The sequence below is a fragment of the Heptranchias perlo genome, unplaced genomic scaffold (genome assembly GCF_035084215.1).
Source record: "Heptranchias perlo isolate sHepPer1 unplaced genomic scaffold, sHepPer1.hap1 HAP1_SCAFFOLD_63, whole genome shotgun sequence".
Lineage (NCBI taxonomy): Eukaryota > Metazoa > Chordata > Chondrichthyes > Hexanchiformes > Hexanchidae > Heptranchias > Heptranchias perlo.
In genome coordinates, this window is record NW_027139655.1 from 2,636,316 (window position 1) to 2,647,983 (window position 11,668).

The window sequence follows — 11,668 nt, forward strand, 5'->3', positions numbered from 1 at the left end:
AATCCGGACAGAATTCACTCAGTCTTCAAAAAATGGAAAAGCCAACAATACTCCAGATAAAGGATATTTATTACCCTATTCTCGCATCCTTTGCTGTTCCCGGTAAGTCAACGTATCCTGATGTTCAATAGCTGTTGTCTATCTTACTGTTAATGATCATGTAACAGATTCCCAGAATGTCCTCATTGCAGAGTCTCTTATCCACCTGGAGAAGTTGGGGAATATCAGCGAGAATCCTCCCTGTTCTCCCGGCCGGTGAGGTGCTGTTCTGGTCGGTAGATGATGGGCACTGTACGCTCAACTATCCTCCCTGTACTGAGAGAGGGCGAGGCTGAACCCCCGACCCCTCCAACTGTACATAGATCACTCAAGGATGTGTTTCTGAGTGTCAATGGTCAACATTTCATTTATCCCATTGTTCTCTGTCTGGTTTAAGTTGATAATCCCTCGGACTGTAGCCGCCTCCACGCAACAGGGGACTTTGAGCGATACTTGGAGAAATAATTGCAGCTCCCCTCGCCTCGGCTGCAAAGAACCTTCGCGGTTCCTCCAGTTCCTGCTCTGTTACCGAGCAGCCGAGTGGGTGAAGGGGAACAAATCACAATCACCTTACCAAATATAGAGGGTTCAAGGCCACCCATGTCGGTATTTATAAGGCTCAAAGAGACCCTACCTGAAGGAAGGTATTCTCATAGTATTCTCGCATATGTATACCATTAATGATCGTCCTCTCGACCGAAATACTTACCTCTTCTCCCAATTTCTTACAGCGAACCTAGTGACAATCGTGATTCTCTCCAGAGGAAATTGCGGCCTCTCCAAATGTATCTCTGTCTACATGGTGGCCATGGCAACAGCAGATCTCCTGGTCATGATCTTCAATGTAATAGTGTATCACATTTTCAGTAAACTCTTTCCACTTTCATTCCTGTCTTATACTGCTGTGTGTACGTTCATTGTGTACATGCAATGCATCGCCCTGGATATATCGGTGTGGTTTACAGTCTCGTTCACATTTGACCGATTTGTATCTATTTGTTGTCGGAAATTTAAAATAAAGTATTGCACATTGAGAACTGCGGCCGCGGTTTTAACAACCGTCGCTGTTCTTTTGTGTTTAGATAACGTCCCCTATTGGTTTGCATATGAACCTGAACGAATAATTAACAATATGCACTGGGGTTGCCTCCCCAGACTGGACTTTTTCTCATCGCCTGCAGGTGTTGCATTCAACTCGTTCGAAAGCGTTTTAATTGTATGGATTCCTTTTGCTTTGATGTTACTGTTTAATTGTTTGACAGTCAGGTGTATTTTGGTGGCCAGTGGAGCCCGCAGGGGACTCCGGGGTCACTGCAGTGAGAACCAGAGTGATCCAGAGATGGAGAACCGAAAGAAATCCATCATTCTACTGTTCACTGTGTCGGGCTGTTTTATGCTGCTGTGGCTGACATCCGCCGTGAGCTTTTTAACTACCAGACTGACAAACACAGAGCAATACCTAATCGATTATGCAAGCCCTGCGTATATCGCCACTGAAGCCGGCTATCTGCTCATGTATTTCAGTTCCTGTACAAACACGTGTATTTATGCAGCTACCCAAACTAAATTCAGGGAAGAGCTGAAGAAATTGATGAAATCACCTTGGACATTTCTTCTGACATTGGTTAAATTAATGAAAAATCAAACCAAAGCTTCCCGTCCTAACGACAGCTCAATTACAGACCGTGCTGAATTTTAGAATGGCCGTCTGGATTATTCTTCTGAAAATGAACAGGGATCAGAAAACATTTCTTCAATTTTGTGCCGTGTGTTTGATATCTGCCGCTTTCCCCGGGTGAACAGAATCGTTTCCAGCTAAAGCAGCTCACTTCTTGCTCAAGATTCAAAGAGAACAGTTCTGATTGAGTTTCAGCAGTGGAGGAGAACATGTGGGCGTCAGCGTTAACTGCCTTTCACGGCAGGGACTGGAATGAGACGCCCAGTTTTGTTAATAGATAAAGCTTTAGTGTAGAAACAATGAAGGGTGTTACAATCGTGGTTATTTGTAATTCTTCTGTAATCTCGGTCTGAATGTTACAGGCGCTGGTCTCCCCATCAGACACTGACTCCTGGCCCAATAGAACGGGGCTCCTGTCTCCTGATAAGTGATCAAATGATGGAGGCAGTAGGAACGTGACTCCTCAATGTGACATTAGGCATCTTTGTTTGCAGATTTTTAATAAAATCTCAACTGATCATTAAAATGTTGGAATGTTAAAACAGGAGAACAGACCATTCGACCCAACCAATCCCTGTCGGAGTTTACCCACCACCCGAGCAAATAGTTCCAATCACTTTACCTGCTCGGTCTCAACATCCCTTCAACCTATTTTATTCATCCATTTATACAATTTAATCTTGAATATTGATGAAATTTCTGCCTCCCTGAATTCCACAGCCTCACAACTCTCCATGTGAAGAGTTTCTCCAACCCTCAGTTCTAAATCTCTTACATTTATTCTTATATTTATAGCTGTTAGTTCTTGATCCCCCAACTAATGGAAGCAATCTGCTTCTATCTATCATTTCCCGACCCTTCTTAACTTAAATCACCTGGAGCCGACTCGCCAAAAGACATCAATCTGGTATCAATACACAATCTCGTGAAAGTCAGGAAGTGTAGTTCAAGTAGTTAAATGATGGCTTTCTCTTGGAGATGGTTGTGTCCTCGCTTGTCCTGAACGATGAGAAGAATGTATTTGATAGTTTTGTCACTACCTAAAATATCGGGACCATGTAGGGGGAGATTCTGGTCACAAACCTCCAGACACCACGATCTATTGATAGATAACCAGAAAGGGCAGGAATGGCTTGTATCGGATGTCTGGTGCTGCCTGATCTTGGGTTATGGCAATGTGTACAGAAGTGACGTGTGAAGCAACCAACATGCGATATGCATGGTCAAGATACCGTGAAGAACGGGTCCAAGACATGGTTAGTCACGCTGACAAAACCACTACAGGAAATTGTTAGTGTGGGTCTGGAGCGTGAGAACATGTGGAAAACCAATGGGTCGATATCTGCAAAATAGAATAGATGGAGGTAGATATATGATGCTGATGAGATATTGTTCCGTGTTGACCTTAAACATTCTAACCCCAACAGAGAGGGCACTGTAAGGAAAGCGTTCATTGGACTGTCCTCAAATCTGCTAATGTTGGACTGTATAGGTTTCTCTTTATATTGTAGCTATGTTAAACTATAGCCTTTGCTGTTAAGCAGGAAAGCATCAGTCAATTTAAAGTACCACTGGACTGTTGGGCCAGGGATAGCCCTGCAGCAATGGTCAGTTTCAGGATGAAGTAAAAAAAGATTTAATTGAAGACATGCCATTGTTTACTGATTCATAAATTTCAGAGAAATTCAATCATTTCAAAACAACGCGGGAAAGGAGTTAGTTCTACAAACATCTCGGCAGACGAAATCATTTCTGATTGGTATGTATGTTACAGGAACAGAGACAGACTTATAATTAAATGTTTCACTTGGTAGAATTGCAATTCTATGGATCAAGAGTGAAACTATGGATAAGATAACGAACTTAGGGAGTTATACTTGTTGCCCAACGGAAAATAGTTCGTTAAGTAAGGAAAACTATAGTAATTGATAAAGAATACGTCAATTACATTCTTCTTAAATGGAGTTGCATTTTACCTTTCATATAATTATGTCATCATAGAATCATAGAAAGGTTACAGCACGGAAGGAGGCCATTCGACCCATCGAGTCCGTGAGGGCTCTGTGCAAGAGCAGTCCAGCTCATGCCACTTCACCACCCTATACCCGTAGCCCTGCATTTTTTTCCCTTTCAAGTACTTATCCAGTTCCCTTTTGAAGGCCATGATTGAATCTGCCTCCAACACCCCCTCGGGCAGTGCATTCCAGACACTAACCACTCGCTGTGTAAAAAGGTTTTTCCTCATGTCACCTTTGGTTCTTCTGCCAATCACGTTAAATGTACGTTCCCTGGTTCTTGACCCTTCCATCAATGGGAACAGTCTCTCTATCTTCTCTATCTGGATCCTTCATGATTTTGAATACCTCGATCAAATCTCCACTCAACCTTCTCTGTTCCAAGGAGAACAACCCCAGCTTCTCCAGTCTCTCCACTTAACTTAAGTCCCTCATCCCTGGAATCATTCTCGTAAATTTCTTCTACACATTCCATAATTGTGTGGAATGTCACGTGGGGGGAGTGAGAGAAATGCATAAAAATTGGATGTTTGTCATGAGTACTTGGATTCATAAAGTCCTAAGATACTGAGCTCAGATCGAGAACAAATTTGAGTTCCCAACCAACTATCGTCCGGTGTGGTAATAATTTCTACCTTTAAAGAGTATGTTTAAATCCAATCGCATGTTCTGTGTGCTTGATAAAGCTACGACACCTCTCTTCAATGTTCATGAACCTTATTGAAAACCTTACACTCACAATAGCTGTTGTACTTTAATTGTGAATGGGCTTCATTTATTAATTGTGATCAAGTCTCCACTTTACCCGTTACTCTTTAACCTTCCACTTCATCCCGAGGTTCTCCAAAAGACAAACTCCACTTGGTTTTAGGTCCCTGTGGAGCACAGGCTCTGCCAATCCAGCTGGAATCCAGCTTCTGGGGGAAGTGCTGATGAATTGCGGGCAGTTCTGTGCAATCGGCACATTCTCATTTAACGGGATTCAGATCAACAAAAGTATTTAAGGCACGAGTCAGGCAGAAGGCAGGGGTTTTAATTCCATCAGTCAGCGATGTCTCTGCACCCAGCTACAATCGTGGGAAGGTGATGTGCGATCAACCACATTATCCAAAATCACCGACTAACGTTAACCATTGAATTACCGTGTCAAATTCAATCCCATGTGGTTGTGATTTCCCGCCCCCTGTTTCTAATTAATTAGTTGTTGTGTTCCCTTGAGTTTCTCTATTTATAATTAAATAGTTACAGTTCTCCTAATAATCCCGTCTCCGCTATTTCTGATTAAACCGTTACAGTCTTCCCATGCCCCTACTTCTAAATAAACAGTTACTATATTCCCCTATATTCTATTTCCAATTGGGCAGTTGCTATATTCCCTTGAATTTCGTTGTCCTCCACTTATAATTAAATACTTCCTGTGTTTCCTTGTCATCTACTTCTAAATATATGGTTTGTGTGTTCCTTTAGTCCTCATTTCGAATTAAAGAGTTGCTTTATTCTGCTCTTGCAGAGAGCCAGCACGGATTCGATAGACCGAATGGTCTCCTTCCATGCTGTAACCATTCTATGATTCTATGATATTCTCCAAACTTCTCCTGGTCTCATTTTTAAATTGAACAGTTACTGTGTTCCCTCTATATTCCACTTTATTCTATTTCTAATTAAACAGTTACTGTGTTCCCCCTATATTCCTCTTTATTCTATTTCTAATTAAACAGTTACTGTGTTCCCGCTTTATTACACTTCATTCTATTTCTCATTAAACAGTTAAAGTGTTCCCTTTATAATCCACTTCATTCTATTTCTAATTAAACAGTTGCTGTGTTGCCCTAAATTCCACTGCCCTCTATTTGCAATTAAACAGTTGTTGTGTTCACTTAAATTCCTCTATCCTCCAGTTTTAACTATACAGATTGGGAAAGGAGACTGTTCCACAAATAGACCACTCACTGACTGAAATAATATTTCCACAAATTAGTTTTGAATTTACCCCCTTCAAGCGCATGCCCTGTCCTCTGGTTCTACTATTATGAACAAGGTGAAAACAGCTTATTATGTTTTACATTGTCTCGTATAGTAACCGGACACACTCGCACACAGGGGGAGGGGAGAGAGGGGGAAGAGGTGAGCGCGGAAGGATGGAGGGACAGGAGAGAAGGGAGGAGCGAAAGGGGAAAGGGGAGAAGAAGGGGGAAGGAGAGCAGCAGGGGATGGAGAGAAGCAGGGGGAAGGGGAACAGATGGAAGGTGGAAAAAGCAGGGGGAAGGGGTGAAGCAGGGAGAAGGAGGGAAACAGGGGTAAGGGGAGAGAAGCAGAGAGAGGAGAGCAGAGCCTGGGGGAAAGAGAGGATCAGAGATAAAGGTAGAAACGGGGAGAAGGGGAGAAACGGGAGGAAGAGGGGAAGGGCAGGAGCAGGTGAAAGGGAGAAGCCGGTGAACGGGGGAAGCCGGGGGAAGGGGAGAGAAGCAAGGGGTGAGGGGAAAGAAGCAGGGGGAGGAGAGCAGAGCCCAGGCGAAAGGGAGAAACAGGAGGAAGTGGGAAGGGAAGACCAGGGGAAGGGAGGAGCAAGGAGGAAGGGCGGAGCAGGGGGAAGGGGAGAAGCAGACGGCAGGGGAGGAGCAGGGAGCAGTGGAGAAGCGGAGGGAACGGGATTTGTTGAAGGGCAGAAAGCAGACAGTAGAGATAAACGGGTCTTTTTCAGGTTGGAATGCTGTAACTATTGGAGTGACGCAAGGATCAGTGCTTGGGCCTCAGCTATTTACAATATATATAAATGACTTAGATGAAGGGAGCGAGTGTAATGTATCCAAGTTTGCTGATGATACAAAGCTCGGTGGGAAAGTAAACTGTAAAGAGGACACAAAGAATCTGCTAAGAGATATAGACAGGTTCAGTTGGTGAGCAAGAAGGTGGCAGAATGAGTATATGGTGGGGAAATGTGAGGTTATTCACTTTGGGAGCAAAAATAGGAAAACAGAATATTTTTAAAATGGTTGGAAGCTATTGGTGTTCAAAAGGATTTGGATGTCATTGTGCATGAAACACAGAAAGTTAACACGCAGGTACAGCAGGCAATTAGGAAGGCAAATTATATGTTGGCCTTTATTGCAAGGCTTGTGGTGTACAAGAGTAAGGAGCTCTTGCTATAATTGTATGGGGCTTTGGTGAGGCCACACTTGGATTACTGTGAGAAGTTTTGATCTCCTTATCTAAGGAAGGATATATTTCCCTTAGAGGCGGTGAAACGAAGGTTCACTAGATTAATTCCTGGGATGAGAGGGTTATCCTATGAGGAGAGATTTAGCAGAACGGGCCTATACTTTCTGGAGTTTAGAAGAATGAGAGGTGATCTCATTGAAACATATAAGATTCTGAGAAGGCTTGAAAGGGTAAATGCTGAGAAGATGTTTCCTATGGCTGGAGAGTCTAGAACTATGGGGCTTAGTCTTACGATAAGGGGTTGGCCATTTTAGACTGAGAGGTGGAGGAATTTCTTCACCAGAGGTTTGTGAATATTTGGAATTCTCTACCCCAGAGGGCTATGGGTGCTCAGTCATTGAACATATTCAAGACTGCGATCGATAGATTTTTGGACTCTAAGGGAATTAAGGGATATGGGGGTCGGGCGGGTAAGTGGAGTTGAGGTCGAAGATCAGCCATGATCGTGGGGCTGTATGGCCCAACCCTGCTCCTATTTCTTACGTTCTTTTGTCTTTAGTTTGATGGGAGTGATTAGTGACAATGCGGATCCTTCCGGTTTGTGTTCAACCAGTGACGTCACATGCGCCGGGCCACCCGATGACATCCCTCTCAGCGCGTGTTGAAAAGGTGCGGCTCCGTTCGTGACCACTTCCAATGACGTCACTCTCAGCATTCTCGTTGAATGAAATGCACTCTCACTAAACCAACCTTACAGCTCACATTATGTAAAGTAGTCGATGCTGTAGATTTATCAAATTCAGCCTCAGAGAAATGGTTGTAGCTCCCCGCATGATCTTGCAGTGCCCGTTCATGGGGCCACATATTTGAAGGAGCCCACAAGTCAATTGCCGGACTTGCCTGGCTTGGAGTTTTTTCAGAGTCAAAGCGAGGTGGGAGGCTGCTCAATGTGGAGGCCTCACTCCCCCAGCAGACAGGAGTTCGGTGGGAGTTTTTACAGATCATGCTGATAACATTCGACAAGATTCCACATAAGGGACTGTTAACGAAAGTGAGAGCACATGGGACGGGAGGCAACCTATTGGCTTGAATGGGGAATTGACGAGTAGGTAGGAGACAGATAATAGGAATAATGGATATATACTCAAATTGGCAGGATGTGACTTGTGGTGTCCCCCAGTGATCTGTACTGGGACCACGGCTTTTCACTATATTTAAAAATGACTTGGGTGAAGGAATAGCTGTATATCTAAGTTTGCTGATGTCACTAAGTGAGGTGGAACAGTAAATAGTGCAGATGGGAGCAAAAAGTTGCAAAGGGACGTAGTTAGATTAAGTAAGTGGGCGAAACTGTGGCAGATCGAGTTCAATGTGGAACCTAAGAAAGACAGATCAGAGAATGTTCTAAATGGTGAGAAGCTCGGAACTGTGGATGAGCAGGGAGATTCTTGGGTCCAAGTAAAGAAATCACTAAAAGCTAGTGGACAGGTACAAAAAATAATTTAAAAGGCTAAGGAAATGTTGGCCTTTATCACGAGAGAGCTGGAATGCAAAGGGGTTGAAGTTATGTTACAGCTGTACAGAGCTCTGGTTAAACACCATCTGGAGACACTGTGTTCAGTTCTGGGCACCGCACCTCAGGAAGGATATATTGGTCTTGGAGGGGGTGCAGCACAGATTCACCAGAATGATACCGTGACTAAAAGGGTTAAATTATAAGGACAGGTTGCATAGACTAGTATTTTATTCCCTTGAGCATAGAATGATTAAAGGATTTAATTAGGGTAGATGGAGAGGCCAGAACAAGTGGCCATGACATTAATATTAGAGCGAAGGTGGTCAGGGGTGATGTCAGGAAGCACTTCTTCACAAAGGGCAGTGGGAATCTGGAACTCACTCTACCCTAAAACACTGTTGAGGCTGTGGGTCAATTGACAATTTCAACACTGAGACTGATAGATTTTTGTTAGGCAAGGGTATTAAAGGGTCTGGAACCAAGGCAGGTAGATAGAGTTAAGATACAGATCAACCATAATCAACAACAACAAAAACTTGCATTTATATAGCGCCTTTAATGTAGTAAAACATCCCAAGGTGCTTCACAGGAGTGATTATCAAACAATATTTGACACAGAGCTACATAAGGAGATATTAGGACAGCTGACCAAAAGCTTGTTCAAATAGATAGATTCTAAGGAGCGTCTTAAAGGAGGGGAGAAAGGGAGAGAGGCGGAGAAGTTTAGGGAGAGAATTCCATCGTTGGGGCCGAGGCAGCTAAAGGCAAGCGCTCCAATGGTGGAGTGATTAAAACCAGGGATGCACAAGAGGCCAGAATTCGAGGAGCGCCGAGATTTCCGAGAATTTTCTTGCTGGAGGAGGTGACAGAGATAAGGAGGGGCGAAGGCCATGGAGGGATTTTTTAAAAAGGATGAGAATTTTAAAATTGAGGCGTTCCCCGACCGGGAGCCAATGTTGGACATCAACCACAGGGATGCTGGTTGAACGGGAATTTTTTTTTATTCGTTCATGGGAGGTGGGCGTCGCTGGCTCGGCCGGCATTTATTGCCCATCCCTAATTGCCCTTGAGAAAGTGGTGGTGAGCCGCCTTCTTGAAGCGCTGCAGGCCGTGTGGTGACGGTTCTCCCACAGTGTTGTTAGGAAGGGAGTTCCAGGATTTTGACCCAGCGACGATGAAGGAACGGCGATATATTTCCAAGTCGGGATGGTGTGTGACTTGAAGGGGAACGTGCAGGTGGTGTTGTTCCCATGTGGCTGCTACTCTTGTCCTTCTAGGTGGTAGAGGTCGCTGGTTTGGGAGGTGCTGTTGAAGAAGCCTTTGCGAGTTCCTGCAGTGCATCCTTTGGATGGTGCACACTGCAGCCACAGTGAGCCGGTGGTGAAGGGAGTGAATGTTTAGGGTTCTGGATGAGGTGCCAATCAAGCGGGCTGCTTTATCTTGGATGGTGCCGAGCTTCTTTAGTGTTGCTGGGGCTGCACGCATCCAAACAAGTGGAGAGTATTCCATCACACTCCTGATTTTTGCCTTGTAGATGGTGGAAAGGCTTAGGGGAGTCAGGAGGTGAGTTGCAGAATACCCAGCCTCTGACCTGTTCTCGTAGCTACGGTATTTATATGGCTGGTCCAGTTAAGTTTCTGGTCAATGGTCACCCCCAGGATGTTAATGGTGGGGGATTCGGCGATGGTAATGCCGTTGAATGTCAGGGGGAGGTGGTTAGACTCTCTCGTGTTGGAGATGGTCATTGCCTGGCACTTATCTGGCGCGAATGTTACTTGCCACTTAACAGCCCAGGCCTGGATGTTGTCCACGTCTTGCTGCATGCGGGCTCGGACTGCTTTATGATCTGAGGGGTTGCGAATGGAACTGAAAACTGTGCAATCTTCAGCGAACATCCTCATTTCTGACTTTATGATGGAGGGAAGGTCATTGATGAAGCAGCTGAAGATGTTTGGGCCTAGGACACTGCCCTGAGGAACTCCTGCAGCAATGTCCTGGGGCTGAGATGATTGGACTCCAACAACCACTACCATCTTCCTTTGTGCTAGGTATGACTCCAGCCACTGGAGAGTTTTCCCCATGATTCCCATTGACTTGTTGCGAGTAAGGATACGGGCTGCATGGTTTTGGATGAGGTCAAGAAAATGGAAGGTGGAATATGGGAGACCGGCCAGGGGAGCAATGGAATTGTCAAATCTCGAGGTAACAAGGTCATGGATGAATGTTTAAGGAGCTGTTGAGCTGAGGCAGGAGCTCGAGGCGGGCGATGTTACGGAGGTGGAAGCAGGCGGGCTTGGTGATGGAGCAGAAATGTGGTCCGAAAATCATCTCAGGTCGCCAAGGTTGTGAACAGTCTGGTTCATCCTCAGATAATGGCCAGGGAGAAGGATGGAGTCAGTTGCTCGGGAATGGAGTTTGCAGCGGGGACCAAAGACAATGGCTGCAGTCTTCCCAATATTTAGTTGGAGGATATTTTTGCTCATCCAGTACTGGATGTCGGACAAGCAATGTGACAAATGAGTGACAGTGGAGGGGTCGAAGGAGGTGGTTGTGAGGTAGAGCTGGGCGTCGTCAGTGTACATATGGAATGATGTCGCCGAGGGGCAGCATGTAGGTGAGAAATAGGAGGGGGTCAAGGATCGATCCTTCGGAGACTCCAGAGGTAAAGATGCGGGAGACAGAAGTGAAGCCATTGCAGGTGATTCTCTGGCTATGACTGAATAGATGAGAATGAATCCAGACGAGCTCAGTACCACCCAGCTGAACGATGCAGGAGAGGCGTTGGAGGAGGATGGTGTGGTCAACCGTGTCAAAGGCTGCAGACAGGGCGAGAAGGATGAGGAGGGATATTTTACCATCGTCACCGTGATAGGATGTCATTTGTGACTTTGATAAGGGCCGTTTCAGTACTGTGGCAGGGGCGGAAACCTGATTGGAGGGATTCACACATGGAGTTGAGAGAAAGATGGGCACGGACTTGAGAGGTGACAATACGTTCAAGGACTTTGGAAAGAAAAGGGAGGGTGGAGATGCGGCGTTAATTTGCAAGGCAGTAGGTCAAGATTGGTTTTTTTGAGGAGAGGGGTGATGATGGCGGATTTGAATGGGAGGGGGACAATAGCTGAAGAGAGGGAACCGTTGATAATATCAGCAAACATGGGGCCCAGGAAGGGAAGTTGGGTGGTCAGCAGTTTCGTGAGAATAGAGCCAAGAGAGCAGGAGGTGGGTCTCATGGTCAAGATGAGCTCGGAGAGAGTATGA

General features: G+C 45.2%; 1 protein-coding gene across 1 annotated transcript; it reads left to right on the forward strand.

Moving 5' to 3' along the window:
- The first annotated feature begins 706 nt into the window (after positions 1 to 706).
- LOC137317681 (probable G-protein coupled receptor 139) lies at positions 707 to 1,738 on the forward strand. Its single transcript, XM_067980851.1, has one exon. It carries the CDS (start codon positions 707 to 709, stop codon positions 1,736 to 1,738), a length of 1,032 nt encoding a protein of 343 aa, XP_067836952.1.
- Positions 1,739 to 11,668: the final 9,930 nt, after the last annotated feature.